Genomic DNA, 27,575 nt, shown 5'->3' on the forward strand with positions numbered 1-27,575 from the left:
TAAGTCGCTTTAGTCATGTCCAACTCTTTGCAACCCTATGGACTGTACCCCGCCAGGCTCCTCTGTCCATGGGATTCTCCAGGCAAGAATACTGGAGTGGGTTACCATGCCTTCCTCCATGGGATCTTTCCAACCCAGGGATCGAACCCATGTGTTCTGCATTGCAGGCATATTGTTTACCATCTGAGTCACGAGGAAAGCCCCTCATATTAACAAAACAACCTAAAAATCATTAGATACCACTATAAAGTAATTATATAATTTTAAAAGTTTTTATTTTAAAACATAAATCAACATTACAAAGTTTAGAAAATAAAAAAACTAAAGATTTTAATTTAACTATTTTGAATGAAATGTTTGTTCAAACCCTCAATAACATCTTAAAATTTTTAAGTAGCCTGAAAAGGTTACATTATTATAAACTCAAAATAGCTACTGTACTTTAAGGTTTTGACTAACATGAAAATAGCCTCATTTGTTAGGAGAGAGAAAAAAGTTTATATAAAATAATAAATCATAAATTTTGGCAAAACTAATATAAGGTACTATCATGTGTAAATAAGGAAACATTCAAAAGACATTTTTACATAGAAAAAATGTAAGTAATTTGAGGAAAAATAAACTATTATTATGTTTAAATAATTAACACACAAAAGACATATTTGGATGCTGGTTTTAATTTCCCCAGTAGCGTTCATGAAGGTTTCATAGTTGCTGGCAATGGTGCTTTTCCTTTCTGCTTAGCAGCCTTTTCCATTTTTATCTGAAAATTTTAAATATTTGTTGATATATTAATTTGTAAATCATCCTTAAGAAAAAAAAAGTGGTACATACTTCATTTGGATTCATGTCTTATTTATCACAGCCATTTTACACAATTATTTAGCAGTTCTTAAGCTGCTAAATACTAAAGCCACAACCTGATGTTGAAGGGACCTAACTGAATTTTTAAAATATGGTTTATTGGGGTATACAAGCTCCCAATCCCTCTTGCTCCTCTTTTTCTTCTCTTTCTCTCAGAGCAAAGGCAGACTTCAGCAACACCTTAGAGACAGAGAGAGTGGGCCAGAGGGAGGGGAAGAGGCAGAGAGTCTCACTTACACACACACACAAACACATACACACAGAGCTCAGCACACAAGAGAGACTTGAGGAGTGTTGACTGAACAGAGGACTCACACAATGAGCACAAAAGCAAGAACCCTGCAGAGAGGGTCCTATCAAGGGCTCTGTGTGTGGGTGAAGCATTGTCAAAGACTGACAAAATTTTCTAATTACAAACATAATCAAGTATGGTTTGATTTCAACTTTACCAAAGCATTTTAACAACGCAACAATAATGAATATTGATTTGGAGAAATGATTATTTTTAATTGCCTCTAAAATTAATTAAAAAAAAAAAAAAAGCTTGAATGCCTAACCTTAGATCCAGCCTGTGCACATTCCCTACAGCATTACAGGAAACACCTAATCCAGTTCGATTACCCCTGGAACACATCCTGCTTAAAGGACAGTTTCCTACAATTCGGATTTCTGCATTGCAACAGTTACCTTCCAGAAGGTTGTCTTTCTCCATCGCAACTGAAACAAAGAAGAAGCTTGCATACCCTAAGAAGCAGCCTTCTGATCTTTTAGAAACACACAAAGTCTTTTCTGAGGGGGGGGGGGGCATGGGGAAGACTCCAAAGAGCACAAAACACGTCTTCTTACTGCTACTCATGCTCACATACACCAATTCCCACAGGCAGCAGCACTGCCTTGGCCCTGCAGGAGAAGGAAGAGAAATTATAGGGCTGGGTGGGTGGAGGCAGGGCCTCTTATCTTCTAATGTGATAGGAATAATACCAAGAAAGCAGAAGAGATCTAGTAAAATCAGTCTACCCGATCTCACCAACTTACAAATAACTTCCTAATTATAAAACTGAAACTCCCACCTCAGTTTCTTTCCCATCTTTTCCCCTTTCTCTCTCCTCTTTCAGTTGGTTGGGAACCTCATTGATACATACACTCGGGACTTCTCTGGTGGTCTAGTGGTTAAGACTCCCCATTTCCACTGCAGATGACAGAGGTTCAACCCCTGGTCAGAGAAATGAAATCCTGCATGTCTCATAGCACAACCAAATATAAATATTATACACTCATATCACACTTATACTCTGTACCAGTAGTCAGTCAACAAGCCATCCATAGGTCCCTCAAAGAACACTCCATTCTAAGACAAAGATTATAAGCCTTAGAATCAGACAGAAGAGTACTTGAATTCTCTGTGTGTATGTTAGTCGCTTAATTGTGTCCGACTCTTTATGACCCCACGGACTGTAGCCTCCCAGGCTCTTCTTTCCATGGAATTTTCCAGGCAAGAATATTGGAGTGGGTTGCCATCTCCTTCTCTAAGGGACCATCCTGATCCGGGCATTGAACCTGGGTCTTCTGCGTTGCAGGCAGATTCTTTACCATCAGAGCTATAGGGAAGTCCCTTAAGTAGTGATTAACCACCTAAGGCAAGTTATTTAGCTAACAGCTTTGTAATTTCTAGAAACGGCATAGTAATAGGTACTATGTAAGGGGTTGTTCCAAAGGTTTAAATAAGATTATATATATATATAAATCTAGGTACTTAGTAAGCACTCAATAAATGCTAGAATCCGTCTGTAATGCAGGGGACCCCAGTTTGATTCCTGGGTAGGGAAGATCTGGTGGAGAAGGGATAGGCTACAACCCACTCCAGTACTCTTGCCTGGAAAGTCCCGTGGATGGAGGAACCTGGTGGGCTGCAGTCCATGGGGTCTCGAAGAGTCGGACACGACTGAGCGACTTCACTTTCACTTTTCACTTTCATGCATTGGAGAAGGAAATGGCAACCCACTCCAGTGATCTTGCCTGGAAAATCCCAAGGACAGCAGAGCCTGGTGGGCTGCTGTCTATGGGGTTGCACAGAGTTGGACATGACTGAAGCAATTTAGCAGCAGCAGCAGCAACCCACTCCAGTATTCTTGGGCTTCCCTTGTTGCTCAGCTGGTAAAGAATCTGCCTGCAATGTGGGAGACCTGGCTTTGATCCCTGGAGTGGGAAAATCCCCAGGAGAAGGGAAAGGCTACCCACTCCAGTATTCTAGCCCAGAGAATTCCATGGACTGTGGTGTCCCTGGGGTTGCAAAGAGTCAGACATGACTGAGCAACTTTCACTCACCCCTCTCATTTAGGGTCAAGGGTTAGATTTGTAGTAACATCAAAAAGGGCTTCCCTGTTGGCTCAGATGGTAAAGAGTCTGCCTGCAATACAGGAGACCTGGGTTTGATTCCTGGGCTGGGAAGATCCCCCGGAGAATAGAATGGCTACCCACTTCAGTATTTTTGACTGGAGAATTCCATGGTCAGAGGAGACGATCCATGAGATCACAGAGTCAGACATGACTGAGTGACTAACACTTTAACACAACATCAAAAAGATCAAAGATGCTAAACATACAAGCAAAAGCAAAAGCAGTGTTTGCTCATTTCAAACAGTACTTAGCAAATGCGTGTGTGTGCTCAGCTGTGTCCAAATCTTTGTGATCTTGTGGACTGTAGCCCACCAGGCTCCTCTGTTCATGGAAGTTTCCAGGCAAGAATACTGGAGCAGGCTGCCATCTCCTTCTCCAGGGGATCTTTTCAACCCAAGGACTAAACCCAGGTCTCCTGCGCCTTCTGCATTGTCAGGCAGATTCTTTACCAATGAGCTCCCTGGGAAGCCCACCTAGTAAATACATCCCCCTAATACAGTCTCCAAATGGCAGAACACCTCTTTTTGCTCCCTTTTAAAAAATTTTCTGGCATTAACACAGTATTGTGCAACTAGTTGACCTTTAATAATTGTTTCCTTAATACAATTCTCCTTTTATAGGGAAAAGAGACCAAAGGTCATCCACAATGGAAGAAAACAAGTTGACCTGATATATAAAACAAGCTAAGAAGCAACTCTTCAATAAGATATAGACGTAGTTAGTAAGCTATTTTACCACAAAAGCTTCAATTATCAAAACCAACTTTTCCCCACACCCAATGATACCGATTAGCAAAAAGCAAAACCAGATTTGGATGTTACTGCTTTCTACAGGCGGCCCTGAACCCATCAGATTCAGCTTCCTAATTGTCCTTTTCCCTCAATGGTGCTTGTCTTAAGTTTTTTGGAGTATAAGACAAGCACTAGTAGTGTGAATGGTACAGGTCAGCCGAGAGAAAGTCGTTAGGTTTGAGTTTCTTAGTTTTTACACTCCATTCATCATACAGGCTAAAGAGTTATAATAAAACTACAACCAATAAATCCATAAATTCTAGGTCTGGATGGGCCAGGGATATCCCCTAAAACATTCACAGATAAGAACTCCCCCATTTACCTTGCCACAAGCAAATACTATTCACATGTTTTCAAGGCAGTCAACACTGCCCAAGTTCCTGGAGGAGGGAAAGAAGGAATTTAGAACCCTGCCCCTCATAAGCTTACGAGAAAACACTAAAGCTTAGTTGTGTCTGTGTGTTTTCCAAGAACACTGATTTGACTAAAGCCTTGATGATGCTGCAATAATAGTCTCTCCTTTTCTCACTCTGACCATTTCCTCTTTCCCCCTGAGATTCTATCACACTTCTTTTTCTTGGATCAGTGTTTTCCAAAAGAACTTTCTGTGCTGCCCAATAAGGTATATACTCTCTGCGACCCCTGGACTGTAGCCTGCCAGGCTCCTCCGTCCAAATGATTTCCCAGACAAGAGTACTGGAGAGGGTTGCCATTTCCTTCTCCAGGGGATCTTCCCAACCCAGGGATGGAACCTGCATCTCCCGCATTGGCAGGTGGATTCTTTATTGCTGAGCCACCGGAGATGCCCATATATATAGTATATATATAATGTATATTATATATTATTAAGATATAAAATATATTATATATATATCATTATCTATATTATATATTATTATATCTTAATAACATATAATATACATTATATATATGGGCATCCCTGGTGGCTCAGATGGTAAAGCATCCTCCTGTAATGCGGGAGACACAGGTTCGATCCCTGGGTTGGGAAGATCCCTTGGAGAAGGAAATGGCAACCCACTCCAGTACTCTTGCCTGGAAAATTCCATGGACAGAGGAGCCTGGTAGGCTACAGTCCATGGGGTCGCGAAGAGTCAGACACAACTGAGCAACTTCACTAGTTCACTGGATATCTCATTTCAGTTCAGTTCAGTCACTCAGTCATCTGAGTCATTGCCAACCCCGTGGACCGCAGCACGCCAGGCTTCCCTGTTCATCACCAACTCACGGAGTTTACTCGAAGTCAAGTCCATCAAGTCGGTGATGCCATCCAATGATCTCATCATCTGTCGTCCCCTTCTCCTCCTGCCTTCAATCCCTCCCAGCAGCAGGGTCTTTTCCATTGAGTCAGTTCTTCGCATCAGGTGGCCAAAGTACTGGAGTTTCAGCTTCAGCATCAGTCCTTGCAATGAATATTCAGAACTGATTTCCTTTAGGATTGACTGGTTTAATCTCCTTTCAGTCCAAGGGACTCTCCAAACCACAGTTCAAAGCATCAATTCTTCAGTGCTCAGCCTTCTTTATGGTCCAACTCTCACATACATGACTACTGGAAAAACCACAGCTTTGACTAAAGACTATCCTTTGTTGGCAAAGTGATGTTTCTGCTTTTTAATATGCTGTCTAGATAAATATGCTTAATGTCTTTCCATAATTGGAATTATTTGTACATTTTGGTATATTTCTTATTACTTAGAAGTAGCCCTTAGAAACTTCCATGTCAGGACAAAATCGATACTGATGTAAAGTCAGATAAAAAAGGATACTTGCTACTTAATTAAAAACTCATTTTTTTAATGTTGAGGTTTAAGCCAGCTTTTTCACTCTCCTCTTTCACTTTCATCAAGAGGCCCTTTAGTTCCCCTTTGCTTTCTGCCATAAGGGTGTTGTCATCTGCATATCTGAGGTTATTGATATTTCTCCTGGCAATCTTGATTCCAGCTTATGCTTCATCCAATCCGGCATTTCACATGATGTACTCTGCATATAAGTTAAATAAGCAAGATGACAACATACAGCCTTAACATACTCCTTTCCCAGTTTGGAATCAGTCCATTGTTCCATGTCTGGTTCTTAAATGTTGCCTCTTGACCTGCATACAGATTTCTCAGCAGGCAAGTAAGATGGTCTGGTATTCTCTTTAAGGATTTTCCACAGTTGTGATTCACACGTTAAATGAAGCAGAAATAGATGTTTTTCTGGAACTCTCCTGCTTTTTCTATGATCCAACAGATGTTGGCAATTTGATCTCTGGTTCCTGTCTTTTCTAAATCTAGTTTAAACATCTGGAGGTTAGTTCAAGTACTGCTGAAGCCTAGCTTCGAAAATTTTGAACATTACATTGCTAGCCTATGAGATGAGTGCAACTGTGTGGTAGTTTAAACATTCTTTGGCATTGCCCTTCTTTGGGATTGGAATGAAAACTGACCTTTTCCAGTCCTGTGGCCACTGCCGAGTTTTCCAAATTTGCTGGCATACTGAGTGCAGCACTTTCACAGCATCATCTTTTAGTATCTGAAATAGCTCAGCTGGAATTCCATCACTGCCACTAGCTTTGATCATAGTGATGCTTCCTAAGACCCACTTGATTTCGCATTCCAAGATGTCTGGCTCTAGGTGACTGGTCACACCATCGTGGTTATGTGGCCATTAACATCATTTTTAGCAGACCTGTTTCTCTCTGAATTATTCTAAATAAGCCTCAAGGCCTAACACCAGCTATAAGTAAAGATTTTAATGATGATCCACAATCAATATATAACTGCCCTACAGTGTCTCTGTTACAAGTAAATGCTTAATGTAAGCAGATTTTCCAACAGACTTACCCTCTCCTGGTGTTGTCTTTCAAAGAAAGCCATATCGTCCTCTTCTGGTTTCCTTAAGGAAGAAACTTGACTACTTGTACCTACTAACAAGGAAAATCAAATCTCAGTACAAACCCTTGAACAATATGGGTTTGACCTGTGTGGATACACTTGGGTTATTTTCAATAAATACCTACTACACACAGTACTATATGATACTAGGTTGGTTGTATGCCCAGATGTGGAGGAATTGCGGATATAGAAGGCCAACCGTACACTTTCATGAGGATTTTCAGCTGCACAGGGGTTGGGGCCCCTAATTCTGCTGTGCTGATCAAGGGCCAACTGTAATATGTAACATTTGATATAATTATAAATTCTTCTGAAATAAAAAACAGAAAAAAAAAACCTTTCCTCCTACCAAGTGATTTTAGTTTTCAAACCAGAAATTATCTAAATGAATCACTGATCCTATTCCCTCTTTTTCAGAAAGCATCATAAGACGAAAATAATGTTAGGGGGGTAGGGGGGAGGGACAGGATTGACTGGGAGTTTGAGGTTGTTAGACACAAATTTATTACATTCAGATGAAAAAAAATCAAGGTCCTACTGTATAGCCCAGGGAACTATTTCAATATCCTGTGAGAAACTATAATGGAAAAAAATATTAAAAAGAATATATATATATGTGTTTTTAAAAAAGTAATGTTCATTGGTAAACATTCTCCAAATATTCAAGTGGACTGTAGCCTAGTTAGGCTTCTCTGTCTATGGAATTCTCCAGGCAAGAATACTGGAGTGGGTAGCCATTCACTTCTCCAGGGGATCTTCTCAACCCAAGGACTGAACCTGGGTCTCTTGCATGGCAGGTAAATTCATTACTATCTGAGCCACCAGGGAAGCACTATTAAGTAACACCATATAGCTATTTCACATCAGTGCTCAATTTTGTTCAACTACATTTTACATTTTGTAACTAAAAATTGCTGTAACCCTGCAACAGATAATGCACAGAAGTAACTGCTGAAGGTTTGTGCTACGGTCTGAATGTGTGTGCCCCCCACCACCAAAAGGCATATGTTGAAATCCTAATGCCCAGTGTGATGATCTTAGGAAGTGGGCCCTTTGGGAGGTTCTTAGGTTATGAAGGTGGAGCCCTCATGAATGGGATTAGTGTTCTTATAAAAGAGATGCCAAAGAGACTTCCCAACCCTTCTACCACGTGAGGACACAAGAAGGCAGTGCATGTGGATCAGGAAGAGGCCCTTCCCCAGAACACAGCCATGCTGGCACCCTTACCTGGACTTCCCCACCTCCAGAACTGAGAAGTCACTTTTTGTTGTTATAAGCCACCCAAATCTATGGCATTTTGTTACAGCCACCTGAATGGATTACGGCAGTTTGCATAGGCAACCGTAAGTGATGCTAATATCTGCTTTCAAAGTTTTCAAAACTGAAATAATTTTTTAACTATCTCCAACTGACTACTTAACTAAAAACAAAACAAAACAAAACGACACAATTATGTCCTTTTGGTTTGGTTTTAATTTCTTAACTTCTATCTACATTTTATAATTTCATCATTGTGTGTTGTTTTGTAAGCAGCCTTAAAATTCTTTGTGGAAAAGGTCAGGGTACCTGGAAAGGCTGTATGAAAATAAAAGGAAAATTCTTATTTAAAAATATTTTAAAATAGTAGTTAGTTAGTTAAGTCGCTCAGTCGTGTCCGACTCTTTGCGACCCCGTGGACTGTAGCCCACCAGGCTTCTCTGTCCATGGGATTCTCCAGGCAAGAATACTGGAGTGGGTTGTAAGTACCTCATAAATCATATAGTCTTTCATTGTTTTTATTCTTATTTACAATAAGGAAAATGTAATAAAGTGCTTAAAAATAAATTCCATTCATTTTTATGTGTAACTTACGAATGATAAAACCTTGCTAACTTATGATTATCACTAGATTACATCTTACTTTGGAGAACCTAAAGTTTCAAGGATCAAGGCAATTAGACCACTAGAGGGTGTTCTTATTCAGACATCAAAGCAATTACATGAACCAAGGTTTTTAAAGCTCCAAACTATAGTATTATCAGAATCTTCTTCCTGGGTGGCTCAGTGGGTAAAGCGTCTGCCTACAATGCAAGAGACGTGGGTTCAATCCCTGGGTCGAGAAGATCCCCTGGAGAAGAGAATGGCAACCCACTCCAGTACTCTTGCCTGGAAAATCCCATGGACTGAGAAGTCTGGCAGGCTACAGTCTATGGGGATGCAAAGTGTCGGACAGGACTGAGCTTCAGTTCACTTCATAATTTAGCAGTTTTTCCCAGTTAAAAATGAAGTTCATTGTTTTTTCTTAGTGCCTGGGTAATATGAAAGAAAAATTATAATCAAATTATGGTAATATTGGGGGGAAAACAGTAATCTGGAAAATATATCAATTTACATTCTTGTTTACTAAAACCAAAAATATTTCTCAGTTTAATTTCATTACCACCTGTTAGCGTTTCTGGAGAAGAGCTAGATGATGCTTGAAATGCCTTTAGAAATGGGTGGTCCATGGCCGTAACTGGAGAGTCTAAAAATTCAGCTGATGGTGCACCTGAGGACAAAAATGTGAAGAATGAAAATTAAATCTCTGTTAGGATACAAGGAAGTTATTTCAAAAGTGAAATAAATTAGAACCCCAGTAGAATCATTAGAAAAATCCTTTCTGTAAAAAGAATGTTTTAAAAAAATTTTTATCTGCCATATAAAGTAGAGTCAAATGGGTAAAAGCATTTCTGAATTTCTGAGAGATCTTTTTTCACAGAAAAAAATTACACAAAAACACAACTATACGTCAGCAAAGAAGTATAAAACCTTAACACAGTCAAAAAACATAATAAAAAGTGAGACATTCAGAGGGAAAAAAAGCCTCTGGTTGAAGAGGGCTGAATAAACATTTTTCCTCCATTCCTCACTGGGACACCATCTAAGGACAAGGAATGCAAAAATAAAGAAAACTTATTCAATAAAACGAGGAAATGTCCACAACCCTAAACCCCAACCTACAAAGACCTCCTGCTGAATACACTGACTTCAGGACCAATAGGAAGGAAATTGCAGAGAGAAGTGGTAAGTGCCTACTTCTTCATAAACGTCACCCTTCCCCCACATGCCTGTCCCCTTCCAAGGGTAGAGGGGAGGAAATAAACTTCTAGTCCCATTTGCTTTTTAAACTGAATCCTTTTCTATAAGGTGAACAGTGTGCTGTTGAGGACAACTGCTCAGGCCTTCAGATCCCTGCTCCCTTCTTTTCAGCTCCTCCCTCTTGTGACCTGTGGGAATTTCAGACAAGAGGGCTCAGGTTCAGCCAGGTCCCTGCGTGTCCTCTGGTCGCTACGTGCACTACTGACTTCAGGTGCTAAAGGCTGGCCATAAGTGGGAATTTAATCCCTCAGCTTCTCAGGGCCTGGTAGCCTCACACTCTTGCACAGCAAGCCTCACAGACCTCTCAGATGCCTGCCTCTTTTTCTACTGAATTCCCTAGAGCAGGAGACCCACATGGAGCTCTGCTTTGCTGTCACCTTTGCCCTTGCTATGACAGATGTCATGGCAGGCCTGCTGCCTCACAGCTCTGCTGCCTTCCAAGCACCCTCTATGAGCTGGGAATCACAGCCTCCTTCAGCCTCACAAAGGAGCCAAATTCCAGCAGGATGTTCTCTCTACCCAGGACTGTACGTGGCTAACAGGGCAGACTTCTCTCTGCTCCAGGCTCCCCTACATATAAAATCAAGACAAAAACATCTTATGTTTCCTCTTCTCACTCTCACCTCTCTTTACACCCACCATCCCTCAGGAGTCAAAAGGGGGAGGTTTCCTTTCTTTCTATTATAAAGATGCTTAAGTGATAAAAGACCAATAGTCACAAAAAGACAAAGATGTTGGCTACTACCACTACTACTTAGCAGTGTTCTTAAAGTACCAGCCATTTTGTTGAATCAAAAATAAGAAGACTCATAAATATTGGAAAGGAAGAGGCAAAAATATCTTACAGTTGACCTCTGAACTATGCAAGCGTTAAGGGTATTAACCCTTTACATGCAGTCAAAATCTGCATATAACTTTATAGTCCGTCTTCTGTATCTCCAGTTCGACATTCACAGATTCAACCAACTGCAGATCATGCAGTACTATGGTGTTTACTATTGAAAACAATCCACATATAAGTGGACCCTCATAGTTCAAACCCCTGTTGTTCAAGGGTCAATAATATTTGCAAAATCAACTAAAGATTTACATTTAAAATTCTAAGATTAAGTAATAATGACTAGTCACAAAAGCTGCATAAAATATTTCCTTTTTTATATATAAACAATCAGCTTGAAAATACAAAGGAAGGGAAAAACTCATGTATCATAAGCTACAAAAAATGATGAAATATCTAGAAATAAAGTTAAGAATTGTGTAGGACTTTTATGAAGATAACTTGAGAATTCCACGTAATTATACAGAAGACAACAAAGAAATGAAGACTCAATATTTTAAAACAGTATTTCTTTCCTATATTAATCTATACACTCAACTAAAATAATAGAATGTTTTCAAAAATAATATCAAAGTTCTGAAAAAACTGAAAGGAAAGAATAGGTCGGGAAAATCCTAAAGTAATAAAATGAAGTCATACATAATAATTTATTATAAAGCTGAAGTTATGGAAACAATAGAGTAGTTGCACAGAAATAGACAACAATGAAGAAGGCAATGAGAAGGCCATGGCACTCCACTCCAGTAGTTTTGCCTGGAAAATCCCATGGACAGAGGAGCCTGGTAGGCTGCAATCCATGGGGTCGCTGAGGGTTGGACACGACTGACCGACTTCACTTTCACTGTTCACTTTCATGCACTAGAGAAGGAAATGGCAACCCACTCCAGTGTTCTTGCCTGGAGAATCCCAGGGACGGGGGAGCCTGGTGGGCTGCCGTCTATGGGGTCGCACAGAGTCGGACACGACTGAAGTGACTTAGCAGCAGCAGCAGCAGCAGCAGCAGCAGCAGCAGCAGCAGCAGCAGCAGCAGCAGCAGCAGCAGACAACAATGAGGCAGACTAATGAGACCAGAACAATTTCTGGGTTGAGCTCAACCCTACCACTTACTTGTTGAATAACACAGAATAAGATGTTTTACTATTCTGCACTGATTTTCCTTGTCTGTAAAAAGGATTAATAACAGCACCTCACTCAGAATAGTTATGAGGATTAAATGAGGTAATAGACATAAAGAGGCTGGACCAAACCCTGGCAGTACAAAGCCATAATTATCAGTAACATCACTACCATCATTTTTTGTTTGCCACTGATAATTGGGTTTTCTGTAACAGACGCATGAGCCTAACACAATCATGTATCCATAAAAACTGAAAAGAATTTATTTATGGAATTTAACAAGCTAGTTGTAAAATAACCAAGAGAAGAAAATACATAAATATGTCAAGGCAATCTTGAAAAAAGAACACAAACAGAAAGAATTTAACCAAATATCAAAACACACTATGAAGAATACTTATAAATATGAAATATTTGCACAAAATAGATAAATAAGCCAATGCCATAAAATAAGTATGATAGAATATAGTAAAGATACAGTTTCAAATTATTTGGGAAAAAATGTTTTTGGATAACTTGTCATCAGTTTGGACAAAAACTGAAGTTATACACACCTTACTCTTTCACACACACAAAAAAAATTCCAGATACAAGAGAAAGCTAAACATAAAAACAAAAGAAAAATTAAGCATTCAAGTAAAATGAAATAAGTTGGAATGGAATTTTTAAAAATTAAATAAAGTGAAGGAGAGCATATTTATAAAATGAGAGTAGGATAAGGCCTGCCTCCAATATTTAAAAACTGTAAAACCACAACAAAATCCCAAAAGACAAATGATGTATTGGAAGAAAATACATCCAAAATAAATACAAAGGATTAGTACACAGCATATATATATACATAAGAAGACTTCCTATAAATCAATGGGAACTATAAAGCATAAAAATGAGTGAATCATGTGAACAGACAACTCACAGAAAGTAAAATAGCCACTGAATATAAGGCCACTCTTCTCTCACTAACAACCAGGGAAGTCAACTGACTGAAACAATGACAGTATTCTCACACATTAGACTGGCCATGAAACTAAGGTTGATGACATCAACGATCAGTATAAATGTTTGGAAATAGGTAAACTACAATATCACCAGAGGAAGTATAAACAAGTACGGCATTTTTGAAGGGCAATTCAACAGAATGTATTAAAATTTCACATATGCAGACACTTCAACCCGAGAATTTTACTTCTCTCCATCTACCTTAGACTCAAATTTACATAGTACACAAGGAAGCAAGTTCAAAGCAAATATGAATAAATAAATAAAATGGAAATAATCTAAATACCATGAACAAGGAAAACGTTTAGATAAACTGCTATGTGTATATATGTGTATATACGTATATATGCACATATATACATATATATACACATACACAAATTGATGTGCACATATACAAATATATGTGTGTATGTATATGTGTGTATGTATGTGTGTATATATATATATATATATATATATTCACATACATACACACATATATATGGGTTTCCCCTGGTGGCTCAGATGGTAATGAATCCACCTGCAATTCGGGAGACCCAGGTTCTATCCCTGGGTTAGGGCATGGCAACCCACTCCAGTATTCTTGCCTGGAGAATCCCCACTGACAGAGGAGCCTGGTGGGCTACAGTCCACAGGGTTGCAAAGAGTCATACACGACTAGCACCTAAGCACAGTTTATATACATATATATACACATAAAATGTGGAATACTATGGAGCAGTTACAAAAAACAAGAGATGTGTATGCCCTGGTATAACAATGCTTTGAAAAAAATTTTTAAGTTAAAAATACTAAACTATAAAAAAATATGCTAAAAAGAATAATACAAATCAACTGATGTCAGCAAATTACCCTCTACGAAAGAATCTGGGGTTAAGAGAAATGTTCCAGAGGGATTTGTACTTCATCTCTATTATTTGAATCTTTTATAACAAGAAAATATTCACTTATGTTTACATAATTTTTATAAAGTAAAAATTTGTTTTTACAAAGTAAATGCTTATTATTTAAAAATACACATAAACAGAAGTATTTACAGTAGATACTTACAAAACAGAGACTCACAGACAAGAGAACGAACTTATGGTTGCAAAGGGGAAGGATGTGGGGAAGGGATAGTTGGGGAGTTTGGGATGGACATGTACCCACTGCTCTATTTAAAATGGATAACCAACAAGGTCCTACTATAGAGCACATGGAACTTTGCTCAATGTTATATGGTAGCCTTGACAGGAGGGGAGTTTGGGGGAGTATGGATACACATATAGGTATGGCTGAGTCCCTTAGTTTCACCTGAAACTATCACATACAAACATGTATGTGTATATATACACACATGTACAAAAGCCTATGTTTCCAAAATGAGGTAGTTATAATGGTGAAATTTACATACAATAATGTAGGGTAACAAGTAAACTGTATCACATCAAATAAGTATTATTTCACTATTACAAACAATGGAGCTGTGAGTTGGAATAATCTAAATACCATGAACAAGGATCTTTGCTCTTATGTTTTCTTATTTTCCTTTAATAATCAAACATTGCATATGAAAATAAAATATTAAAAATATAAAAATCAAATGAGAGATTTTTTTTTGAAAACAACATAAAGAACTTAGAGTGCAAAACAAATATAAGGGTTCAGTATTGTTAGCACACATAAAAGCAAAATGATGAGCTCACAGTTCATATATCATCACTTACCAATTCCACTGTCATCTAATCGCATGTAGCCTTCTGCCAGCGAGCTGAAGCCAGTTAATCCTCCCATTGCTGCATAAGGAACGTCCTGCCCCACTGGTTTTCCCTGAGCCAGTCTTTCTTGCTTAGTTTCCACTACTGTGTCATGGGCATATGCCGGCTGACCACAAGCACAAGTGAAGCAACTGTGAAATCCCGAACACTTAGAACCTGAATCAAGATATAAAAGGAGTTCAATGTTTTCAAATATAGGTAATCTGTTATATGCCCACTAACTATTTGGCCCAAATCACTTGAATTCTGGATCTTTCATACACTGTCCTCTGACGCCAGTGCTTCTTCTTACCTCTACCCCTGAACTCCTTTCCTCCAGCCACTGCTCTTATTTCTAAAAGATGCTAAAGCATAAGGGAGTATGCAAAACAACAACAACAACAAAAATTGGAAAAACCAACTAGGACTAAAGGATACTGGGCTAAACACTGGAGAGTTAGGAAGCGAAGGCCCTCTCCTCAAACACTGAGTTAAAAGCAGGTGTGGGGGGACAACTTGTAGTGAAGAAATAATGTAGAAACATGTCTCTGCATCAATTCCCCATAAAAGCCATAATGGAAGGCCAACTCACAGATACAGAAAGGATGCAATGGAATACTGTTTAACAATAAAAAGGAAAGAAGTACTGATGTGTGCTACAGCATGGATGAATCATAAAAACATTATACTAAGTGAAAGATGCTAGTCAGAAAAGACCAAATACTCTGATTCCATGAAATGTTTAGAATAGGTAAATCCATAGAGATATAAAGTAGGTTACTGGCTGTTTAGAGTTGAGGGGTAAGAGGAATAAGGAATGACTGATAATGGATAGGAAATTTCTTTTGGGGGTGATGAAAATATTCTAAAATTTATTGTGGTGATGGTGAACAACTTTGAATGTAAAAGCCACTGAACTGTACCCTTCAACTATATATGAATTATTTAGCATGTTACTTATATCTTAATGAAATCACTATATATAAAAATATAAACCATATTGAAAGAGTCCAGAATATACCATTAACAAAACACTTAAACATTCACACTTTTGACAAATATGTACAGAAACCAAGGCACATAATAAATAAGTTTTATTCAAATACTTCCATACTTAGTGAAACAATTTATGTCTGCCATTGTCAATAAAAATGTTTTATAACATATTTAATCATAAGATTTCAATTCAAGATACTACAAAGAGAACTGGGAACACTATCTCCTGAAGAAAAATACTGGACCTAACTTTAAAAATATTCTACCTATTTCAAAGGGTTTTTAAAAGGATGATCAAGGGCGAGAGCATATGAAATGGTGGCTGGGATTTGGGTACAGGTATTGAGATACAGTAATTCAGTGGGTAAAGAATCTGCCTTTAGGGCAGGAGATGAGGTTTGATTCCTCGGTCGGGAAGATTTCCTGGAGGAGGGCATGGCAACCCACTCCTGTATTCTTGCCTGAAGAATGCCATGGACAGAGAAGCCAGGCAGGTTACAGTCCATAGTGTCGCAAAGAGTCGGACATGACTGAAGGGGCTGAGCACAGCACAAGCACGTTGAGATAAGGGTGCTATCGCCTACAAAGTGTTAAAATCATCAAGCTACATTTTGTTTTTCCCATCAAGTCATGTTTTATGCAGTAACATAATAATCTGCAAGTGAACCATAAAAGATTTTTAGACCTGTAAAATCCTTTTTAAGGATGATTATTCTGTAAATGGAATTCAGTTCGTAGAACATTCAGAATTTGAAATTTTGAATTAGATCACATCTAGTAATTCTTTAAAATCTTTTACTACTACTTAACCTTATTCAAATTACATGAGATTAGAGATTAAGGTCGATGACTACAAAGCATATGAACAACCAAGTTTTTCCACAAACTTTTAGAGTACGTATTCACCAAATTATTCCCAGTTGTCCAATGTCACTGTAGCTGAATGAAATTGGCACAGAGACACATCATTCAGTAAGGGGATAAAAGCATTCTGTTTATATGTTTATCATAATGTAACTCACAGGCATTGCATACAAAGCCAGGGGCTGCACTGTGTTGATCGGCAAAGTGCTTACATCTGCAGCGAATGGGCTGTGTGCCGTTCAGAGGCACATAGAGGTAAGCCCTGCAAGGGCAGCCCCTCACTTGGCAAGGCAGACTGATGGGGCGCTGCGGAGGAATCGTTTCAAAGTCAGTTTTATGTTGCTTATACCTAAAAGAAATGAAAGGGAAGAAATGACAGCACAATGCAGATACTGCCAAAAATTATAACTGGTGTTGTCTCACAGGCAAAATGATTCTCATTTTTATTTTTTGTTCATTGTTCTTGTTAGTAAGGTGTAAATACATTCCCCCGAAATCCAGTACTTGTCACTTACGTTGCTTTGGTCAGAGAAAATCTTCACCCATCTAGATTTTTAATCAAGGAGAATTTTCACAGCAACATACGAAGATATAGCATATAATTCTCTTAAAATACTATTACAGATTCTTTAATATAGAAACACAACCCACGAGTATGAAGAAAAGCTCATGAAATTCTCTTTATCAAAGTGCATTATTTACATTTATTTTCACAGGTCTGCTATTTAGAATTGAAATAAGTTCAATAAACACATATTAATATAATTTATTTTAATATACTTTAAACTTTAAACTTCAAAATAAATTATAAACACTGTTAAAAGCCAAAACTCTTTGCTAAAATGCTGTATGTAATTTTCTCAGACCACTGGCTTCCTTCTCATTAGATGATACTCAGTAAAATCATATTAAATTTATTACTCTCAATATTATACTAGGTAACAAGTTAAAATAACAATAAGATACCATTTTTACTTAGCAAAGAGAGTCAAAGTTTTTTTTTTAAACTGTGCATATTTCACAACACTATAAACAGTGTTATAAAAGGACCAATCCCATTTAATAGGGTTTCAAGAAACAGAAAAAAATCCATCCATTAAGCCAGATGGTTCAAAAATAAACCCTGAGAAAATTATTCCATGTATATAAAGAGCTCTGTGCATAAGGGTAGTATTAGCAACAGTACTTTAAATAGTGATGTACACAACACAAACTAATAATAAAGGAATGGATAAGTATATTACAAGAAAAGTTTTCTAACTCTAACAGTGAAAACTTATCTTCAAATAAAATCTTTTACAGACCATAATACTATATAAAATAGATAACACAGAATTGGCTAACACTAGGGGAAGAGCCATAAGCAGAGTCTGTCCTTCCCTTTAGCTGCCCCCCACCTGATGAGCCCCTGAGATTCTGTGGGAGCTCTGGGGGAAACATGCTGAACACGACTGGATTAGCCAGAGTATCAAGGAGGTATTAAAAATCTTGTGTGCAATTACTATGAACAAGGTGGAAACATTTCTGTGATTCTGTCATAAAAAACTGGTTCAATATTTATACACACATATAATTAACAACTAAGGCTGTATATTGGCACCTGCTTATTTAACTTATATGCAGAGTGCATCATGAGAAATGCTGGACTCGATGAAGCACAAGCTGGAATCAAGATTGCCGGGAGAAATATCAACAACCTCAGATATGCAGACGACACCACCCTTATGGCAAAAGGAAAGAAAAACTAAACAGCCTCTTGATGAAAGTAGAAGAGGAGAGTGAAAAAGTTGGCTTCAAACTCAACATCCAGAAAACTAAGATCATGGCATCTGGTCTCATCACTTCATGGCAAACAGATGGGGAAACAGTGACAGACTTTATTTTCTTGGGCTCCAAAACCACTGCAGATGGTGACTGCAGCCATGAAATTAACAGACACTTGCTCCTTGCAAGAAAAGTTATGACCAACCTAAACAGCATATTACAAAGCAGAGACATTACTTTGCCAACAAAGGTCCATCTAGTCAAAGCTATGGTGTTTCCAGTAGTCATGTATGGATGTGAGAGTTGGACTATAAACAAAGCTGAGTGCCGAAGAATTGATACTTTTGAACCGTGGTGTTGGAGAAGACTCTTGAGAGTCCCTTGGACTGCAAGGAGATCCAACCAATCCATCCTAAAGGAAATCAGTCCTGAATATTCATTGGAAGGACTGATGCTGAAGCTGAAACTCCAATACTTTGGCCACCTGATGCAAAGAACTGACTCATTTGAAAAGACCCTGATACTGGGAAAGACTGAAGGCGGGAGGAAAAGGGGATGACAAAGGATGAGATGGTTGGATGGCATCACCGACTCACTGGACATGAGTTTGAGTAGACTCTGGGAGTTGGTGATGGACAGGAAGGCCTGGTGTGCTGCAGTCCATGGGGTCGCAAAGAGTCGGACACAACTGAGTGACTGAACTGAACTAAACTGAATTGAATTATGTAAATAAAAAAAGTACATACATATGTTAAAACTTCTTAACAGCATCTGGCTTTAGGTGGTGTCTTTTTCTACATTTCTTTATATTCTTCATTTCAATGTTTCCAATGTTTTCACTTTTCTATTTTTTAAAAAATATTTATTTTTATTTGGAGGATAATTGCTTTACAATACTATGCTGGTTTCTGCCATATATAAGCATGAATCAACCATATGTATTCATATGTCCCCTTCCACTGGAACCTCCCTCCCACCTCCCAAGTTTCACTTTTATAAAAGAGAAAAATTAATTTAGACAGAGATCTCACTGAGCAACTGGTACTAAAGAACTTTTTCCATCCAAGTGGGGTTGGTCAATTTTGAAGGTCAATTCTATGCTGTACCATTATACATAGATATGAGACTGGCACTAAACGTATATAAGGATAAATGATAAAACTAACATAAGTTTACCAGAAAACATTGGAAGTGTCAGTCTCTCAGTTACGTCCAACTTTTTGCAACCTCACGGACTCTAGCCCACCAGGCTGTTCTGCCCATGGAATTCTCCAGGCAAGAATACTGGAGTGGGTAGTCATTCCCTTTTCCAGGGGATCTTCCCAACACAGGGATCAAACCCGGGTCTCCTGCATTGCAGGTGGATTCTTTACCACTTTCACTTCAATGGAAGTTTACCAAAGCTCTCTTCAATTCTGAACAATATCAACATAACCCTCATCCTCTGTTCCTCCAGTGTTTTTAGTTGGGGTTGCTAAATAAATTTCAAGTCAATCTACACACAACATGACTCATCCTAGCAACCGCCTAACCACCTCTGGCAAATCTTAAGTGTGTAAACAGCAACTGCACAAAGACTATGTCAGGAAAGAGCCCCAGAAATGATCAGGACAGGAAGGCTCTCCCATGGCTCCTCTGGAATAGAAAGCTAAAGTTTTTACCTAAAACCACGTAATAGTTTCTGTAATTTTTCCAAGAAGCAGCTTTGTCCTTTTGAGCTTTACAACTACGATCTGTAGCAGTGATAAAATTTAAAGTAGAAAATGACAAACACAGCCAAATGCAAATCTCAAGTGCAGGTAACACACATCAATGGCTGCAGCCTCATGTATTTCCTTTTCTTGTGTGCCTGTATTTTTGTTTAAAGAAAGGTATATACATATACATGCACACACACACACACACAGCGTTGACCCTTGAACAATATGGGTTTAAAGTGTAGATTTTTTTTCAATAAATACACAGTAGGCCCTCAGTGTTTATGGGTTCCATATCTGTGCTCAAACTAACCACATATCATGTTCCAAGGATCATGTTTATGATCCAAGGTTGGCTGAATCCACATCTGCAAACAGGAGGGCCCAGCTATGGGGCACAAGCATCCCCAGATTTTGGTATCCACTATGGGTCCTGGAACCAGTCCCCTGTGTGTGGTGTGTGTGGTGTGTGTGTGTGTGTGTGTGTGTGTGTGTGTGCGCGCTTCTATTTGTAGATTGGTAAACTTTTTAGTGTGGATCAGCTCAAGCAACTTTAAAATCAGTTTAGGGAATGCTACTCAGTACTCTGCTGCTGTTGCTGCTGCTAAGTCGCTTCAGTCGGGTCTGACTCTGTGTGACCACATAGACAGCAGCCCACCAGGCTCCCCTGTCCCTGGGATTCTCCAGGCAAGAACACTGGAGTGGGTTGCCATTTCCTTCTCCAATGCATGAAAGTGAAAAGTCAAAGTGAAGTCCCTAAATCTTGTCCACTCTTTGAGACCCCATGGACTGCAGACTACCAGACTCCTCCACCCATGGGATTTTCCAGGCAAGAGTACTGGAGTGGGGTGCCATTGCCTTCTCTGACTCAGTACTCTACAGTGACATAAATGGGAAGGAAATCCAAAAAAAAGAGAGGATATACATATATCCTGATTCACTTTGTTATACAGCAGAAACTAAAATGGGCTTTACTGGTGGCTCAGACAGTAACGAATCCGCCTACAAAGCAGGAGACCTGGGTTCGAGCCCTGGGTCGGGAAGGTCCCCTGAAGAAGTGAATGGCAACCCACTCCAGTATTCTCACCTGGAGAACTCCATGGACAGAGGAGTCTGATGGGCTACAGTCCATGGGGTTGCAAAGAGTCGGACACGACAGAGTCTGACTACCGCTTTTCAGAAACTAACACAATATTGTAAAGCAACTGCACTCCAATAAAAACGAATTTTAAAACACATTTGACAAAAATAAATAAACAAAATAAAATCAGCTCTGCAATCGGTGACCCATTCTCTACTACCTTGTCCAGTGGTGGAAGAGGCAGAGTGAGTGTGCTCCCCTGCCAAACCGAAAAACCCCCAGCAAAGCCTGCAGGCACCAATATCTTTCTTATCAATGCTAAGAGGTAAGATGCCTAACGGTGATGGGACTCCATAATGAGTTCTAACAAGATACAACAGAAAAAATGTAAACTATAGCCCCCAAAAACCTTAGATAATTTCAGCCATATTATATAAATACCTGTTTTCAAATGTTTCTCAATTATCATCACTAATATTTATAGAAGGAAGATATGCCCTGCTACAGTTTTATATTTCCTAATCACCAGAAAACTTAGCAATAAAATAACTTACCTATGTGTACAAAAACACAGTGTCTCTGGACCCACAAGTTTACAATCCATTCCCATGGGTGATCGCCAACTCACATACAATCTGTTCTGTAAACGCATAGGTAAGACTTTTCTTTTGTATTCTTCATATTCCTCAGGAGTAAAAAGTTTCCCTCCATCATCCTCACCAACAATTCTACAACAAAAGATACTTCTCTTAAGCCATGTGTATTTCTTTTCTGGGTTAAAAATAATAAACTCTAAAATTAAGCTATACTTGTATAGTCAAATGTATAGTCAAAAGAAAGACTGCTTTGGCTTTATTTTGTCACATTAGGCTCATGTTAACAGCAAAATTACACACAATAGTAATAAAGCTTTTGCTTCCCACATGAAAAAGGATTATAAATAATAAAGTCAATGAATTCGTAACATCTGACTTCACAGATCCAGGTTTATCACTGGAGAATTACCACATATTCATCTCAATTTCTCCTTTGATTCTGAAGTAAACATGCTCATTTTTCACATTAAAGTTGGAGACTAAACTGCTAAAAATTCTAATATTTTCCTCCTTTAAATATACTTTGCCCCCAAAACAAAATAGTACAAAAATCATCCATGCTGAAGACAACATGATTAATGTCCATACCTGACTCCAAACCCTGGCCAGAAGTTTAAACTAAGATAGAACCCACAAACACCCTTAGATCTGCACCACTTCATACCTAACATATGCCTTGAGTAATCACGCATATCATTTTCTAATTCTGGAAGTAAGACCTCAAATGTTTATGGGAAAAATTAAGCTACTGCTATTTCTTAATTTCTTAGGAAATTAAGAATTGTCCCCCTTGGAAAAAAGGAAGCACAACCAAAAGCATGTGGTCAAAACTGAAGAAATTTCTCACTGAACATACTCCCTTTAAAAGTCATGGAAAGTGTTATTTGCAGAATGTTACATAATTTTTAGTGCAGTCAGTGCCTTTTCTCATATTTTCAAGCCTTTAGCTATGGTAGATAAAGTAAAAACCAATTCAGAAGCTATGAAATCATCACAACTTTCTTCCTTAAATAATTAAGGTACATAATAATAAATAAATAATAAAACTAAGGGCATTTTATTCTGAGCTAAGTTTTGGGCTATTTCACCTTTTTATAGCTACCGAGAAGTATATCAACAGCTACTGAAAAGACCTTAAGATCAATGCAGACTTTTAAAGAAAGAGATTAATTATATATAGTTCTAAACCACTGTTGCCCAAACTTTATTTACAGAATCCCCAGGAGATCTAGTTCAAATGCAGATTCGGTTAATATATCTCAATGGGCCTGGCGATGCTCCCCAACGAGGGTTACACTGCTGGTCCATGATGGCTACAATATGACCATCAAGGCTCTAACTTCTACAGAGAACTATTTCAAGTAGTTTATGTTTGGAAAATAATTTCGCCCCAGGCCCGAACATTTCATAGGCCAGGCATGAGACTACAACTGAAGGCCCACATTCCACATACCTAAACATCTAAGTATCTAAGGTGTCCAGTCAACATCAGGACCCAGCATAGTGCTCCTAAGGAAAAGGCGTAGAGAACTGGAGGCTAAAGGAGCAGCTCTGCCCTAGGTAAGCTCTGGGTACAAGCTGTTCCGGACTGCTGGCCTTAGGTGAACCTAACCGGGAATGGGACCTGACCCATCAAGCTTCTCATCCTCACTTTTTCTGGCTCAGAATTACTAGATATTTCTAGACGTCACTCAGAAGTATACCACCTAGACAGTCCAAGGGAAGAGCAGTCAGACAGCAACCCCTGTACCCAAGGGATTTGGCGGGACCACCTTTAGATAGAGCAACCCCTGTGGCTCAGGTTTCAGGCTGCACCTGCTTCCCACTGAGGCAGTGAACATCTGACTTCCCCTTTGCACACACACACACAGACACACACACCTGCCTCTCATCCAGTTTCCCAACTGTCAAAAATCTTTCTTGGGAGACCTTAAAAAAAAAAAAAGAACACATTCTTGCAGGTACACCAGCCTTTGTCAGGGCCCCAGGCAGTGAGTCACTACCAAAGGCCCTAGGGGCGGCTGCGCTTCCAGTCTCCGGATAAGAGTCTCCGGATAAGAGTTTCTCTAGAACCAGTCAAAGTCTCTCCTAAAACCAGCACCTCGTGGTCCGGGGCACGTTTGGAAGTTCACGTCACACCCTATTACAAAGTGAACATGCAAACCTGATGTCTGCTTTTACAGGCCAGGTGTACTCAACGTGTGATCTACAACGGCAGTTAAGAACAGTGGACCTTTGCATAAATCTGGAGTTAATAATCCTTTCTCAAAGGGATCAGAGCCGGAGATCTTTTAAATGGCCTCGGAAGAGACTTATTAGAATAGAACTGCGTGTCATCACAATACTAGAAATAAGAAACCTGCAATCAAAGTAAGCCACCTCCACCAGCCCGGGAACGGGATTCCGGGAGCCTAGGCCACCCAGCGCCGGTCCCCTGCCCACGCCTCCAGCACTCCTCCCGCGAAGGGGATCGGACCGGCCTCCTGGCTCCGTAGAGGCGCTGCCTCACCTCCGGTACTCCAAGTACTCGTCCACTGCCGCCGCGCCGCCAGGAGGTAACGTCAGCCGCTCCATGGCGGGCGGGGAACCGGGAGGCGCCGGCTCCAGCCGCCCTGCGCACGTGAGCCGAGCCCCGAGCAGCCAAAACCTGCCCCGCCCCGGCCGGCCGCGCCCCCTCTCGCTCGCTCCGCTATTGGCCCGGCAGGACGACCGCGGTGACTGCGCAGAGCTCGCGCTTTCACCTGGCTGGCCACTCCCGGCATTAGAAACTCGCTCTTCACGCGGAACCCTGCTGCTGTAGGGATGCTGTTTACCGCACTCCGCAAACCTTGCCCGTCTCCTTCCTGGTCTGACAGGTCTCCTTGTAGTAAATAAAATAATGAGTGACGATGGAGTGCAGTGTTTTGCATGTAATGGATGCACAGAATGGGCGTATTTCTTTGTGCAGCACTTTTCTCTGGTTCTGAGAAGGTTTTGGATAGTTTGAGAGCTCTAATCGCTATAATTGCCAGCGGTGTTTTCAGATTTGGCATTAAAAACACTGTGACGTAGTAAATCAGGTAGTCTTGAGTGTCTGTGTTCTGTTTGAGTGTCACTATAGCAACATGTTCTTCAAAAAAAAGTGAGTAGCAGATTTAAGGGGTAACAGGAGAAACTAGCTAGGATTAAAACAAAACCGAAAACCTTTGGAAAGATTCTCCGCAAAATCCATTTTAAAGTTGAATTACCGGCGATTGGTAATATATCCAGAATTTGGTTTAGTTGCCTGGAAAAGAGGTAGGAAATCCATTATTATTCAGGAATCAAACTCTGAGGCTCCCTAGAGATCAGGGTAAAAGTGAAAGTGAAAGTCGCTCTGTCTTGTCCGACTCTTTGCGAGCCCATGGAATTCTCCAGGCCGGAATACTGGTGTGGGTAGCCTTTCCCTTCTCCAGGGGATCTTTCCAACCCAGGGATCGAGCCCAGGTCTTCCGCGTTGCAGGCGGATTCTTTATCAGCTGAACTACCAGGAAAGCCCAGAGATCAGGTTGAGCACCTTCTATAAATTGCCAGAGAGGGAAAATCCAGTTAAAAAAAAAAAATTGTTGAACTCCAATACTTTATTTCAAAAATAAAGTATTTTGTTTTTGAGACCCATTGTTGGGTCTCAATCCCAACAATGACACCCTCACTATTCTGTTAATATCCCTTCTATCAGTGTTAGCTCCCAACTCAATCTTAACCAATAAACTCTGAAGTCTCTCCCAGCCATATTTGCATATTATAAACACATTTTAAAGTTAAAGAGCTTTCAACACTCAGGTCAAGGAGTGATCCTGAAATGGGGCTATTTTAGGGGAAGGAGCAATGCTCAACACACCTATGGGCTGCTGCTGCCTTTTATCTTGTTTTGAACTCCTAGCTCTTCTTGCTTTTGAACTGTGGTGTTGGAGAAGACTCTTGAGAGTCTCTTGGACTGAAAGGAGATCCAACCAGTCCATTCTGAAGGAGATCAACCCTGGGATTTCTTTGGAGGGAATGATGCTAAAGCTGAAACTCCAGTACTTTGGCCACCTCATGCAAAGAGTGGACTCATTGGAAAAGACTCTGATGCTGGGAGAGATTGGGGGCAGGAGGAGAAGGGGACGACAGAGGATGAGATGGCTGGATGGCATCACCGACTCAATGGATGTGAGTCTGAGTGAACTCCAGGAGTTGGTGATGGACAGGGAGGCCTGGCGTGCTGCGATTCATGGGGTTGCAAAGAGTCGGACATGACTGAGCGACTGAACTGAACTGAACTGAAACTAGCAAAGATAAATAACATTAAGTGCTAGGCTACATGAACTTACAGAAAAAGTGGCAAGGGAGTGTCTGCGCAGTACAATTTAATGCATCTAGAGGGAAACAATTAAAATAGGCTTAGTGCAATTGTGAACCCTTACAGGAAGCTGCTGGAGCAGTAAACTCTCTGATCAAAGAAGTCAACAAAAATATTAGGAATGACAAATAAAACTACAGAACAAAATGCAAAATATTATCCTATCCTTGGAGAAAACTGACACCTTTGCTAATTAGAATATTATATATGGTTTTGACCTCTGCTTTAATTTTTTTAAGTATAATTGAACTATAATTTATCCCCAAAGGTATCTAAATTGATCCAGGAAATAAGATGGACAGAAGGACATGAGAGAGAGAAGCTTGCCTTGGCAAGTATTAGACATTTTACATATTTAGTTCTCATAAAATGATGAAATATCAGCATTTTGCAGTGATGTATAAGTTAATATAAGTTTTTTTCTGAAAATAACAGAATAATCTAACAGAGGCTTAATTAAACATAAAGTTTTTGTATTTGTTACTCTGAAGAATTATTGGGGTAAGTAATTGCTGGCATTTGCTCAGGACATTTTCCCCATAGCTGCAAGAACTGCTGAAATTATATCCAAATTCAAAGAAGAAAGAAAGGAGGCAACAAATATCTGACATTCCTTTTATCAAGTAAGAAAGAGTTTTCCCAGAAGCCCCTCTAAACATTTTTCAGTTATGTAGTATTGATCAGACCTATTCATATGGCTGTCCCTCATGTATAAAGGAGACTGGGAAAGCAAATTCAGAACTAATGTTTCCCAGGGTCTATGATGAGGTGGTCACGAAGAGTCTAGAAAAGTATGTTTGGTTAGTCAGTTTATAGAGTCTGCCCAGCTCACCCCTTGAATTGCTTAATACCCATGTACCCCTTTCTCCCAGATGCAGGCATTTTACATTAAATGTATTCATCAGATCCCTAAGGAAGGCAACCCCAAAGTCTCAGCCAGCTACTGAAACTGATTTCAAGTCTTCTCTGTCATTTGCTCTTTCTTCTTCTTCTTCTTCTTCTTCCTTTTTTTTTTTTTTTTTGTTTTTTTGGAGTTTTTTGGACACGCCTCATGTCATGCAGGGTTTTACTCCCTGACTAGGTATAGAATCCTTATCCCCTGCAGTGGAAGCACAGAGCCCTAACAATGGACTGCCAGGGAATTCCCACTATCATTCATTCTTAAAGGTTCGGCAGTCAATAGCTAAAGGACAAGAAAGTCACTTCTCCCTGTCCCAAAATATCCCATATAATAGCTAGCATGATAGAATAGTGGGAGTAGATTGCCCTTTTGTTCTCCAGGGGGTCTTCCCAACCCACAAATGGAACCTGGGTCTCCCGCGCTGCAGGCAGACTCTGCTGTCTGAGCCACCAGGGAAGCCCTCAATTAAAAAGCTCAATTCCAGAAAAATAAACGACCCAATCAAAAAATGGGCCATAGAACTAAATAGACATTTCTCCAAAGAAGACATACAGATGGCTA

General features: G+C 39.6%; 2 protein-coding genes across 11 annotated transcripts in view; both read right to left on the reverse strand.

Annotated features, from left to right (window-relative positions):
- STK31 (serine/threonine kinase 31) overlaps positions 1-24,373 on the reverse strand; it is a 107,709-nt gene extending 83,336 nt beyond the window's left edge. Inside the window, exons 1-6 of one of the 3 annotated variants that reach the window (XM_069586795.1) lie at positions 24,263-24,373; positions 21,712-21,885; positions 16,774-16,964; positions 14,726-14,932; positions 9,369-9,473; positions 6,896-6,978 (exon numbers count right to left, since the gene is read on the reverse strand). Coding sequence is in view for 1 of the 3 variants with exons in the window: in XM_069586794.1 (XP_069442895.1) it covers positions 1-17 (17 nt within the window). In the remaining 2 variants the exon portion in view is untranslated. Of the gene's footprint in view, positions 402-6,895; positions 6,979-9,368; positions 9,474-14,725; positions 14,933-16,773; positions 16,965-21,711; positions 21,886-24,262 lie in introns of those variants that run through there. The other 2 variants (XM_069586796.1, XM_069586794.1) reach the window with 2 other exon arrangements.
- FAM221A (family with sequence similarity 221 member A) lies at positions 254-24,396 on the reverse strand. Of its 8 annotated transcripts, XR_011256484.1 has the most exons (9): positions 24,263-24,396; positions 21,712-21,885; positions 16,774-16,964; positions 14,726-14,932; positions 9,369-9,473; positions 6,896-6,978; positions 4,375-4,432; positions 1,552-1,764; positions 254-763 (listed from the first exon to the last, which is right to left on the reverse strand). XR_011256484.1 is itself a non-coding variant. In XM_069586799.1 (8 exons), exons 1-7 carry the CDS (start codon positions 24,325-24,327, stop codon positions 4,415-4,417), a joined length of 843 nt encoding a protein of 280 aa, XP_069442900.1. In that variant the 5' UTR covers positions 24,328-24,389; the 3' UTR covers positions 254-763; positions 4,375-4,414. The 8 variants fall into 8 exon arrangements, 6 of the variants coding, with proteins under 6 accessions (XP_069442900.1, XP_069442901.1, XP_069442898.1 ...); XR_011256483.1 differs by lacking the exon at positions 4,375-4,432 and having other exon boundaries at positions 24,263-24,360; XM_069586799.1 differs by lacking the exon at positions 1,552-1,764 and having other exon boundaries at positions 24,263-24,389.
- Between the last annotated feature and the right edge of the window lie 3,179 nt (positions 24,397-27,575).

Source organism: Ovis canadensis, chromosome 4 (genome assembly GCF_042477335.2).
Source record: "Ovis canadensis isolate MfBH-ARS-UI-01 breed Bighorn chromosome 4, ARS-UI_OviCan_v2, whole genome shotgun sequence".
Lineage (NCBI taxonomy): Eukaryota > Metazoa > Chordata > Mammalia > Artiodactyla > Bovidae > Ovis > Ovis canadensis.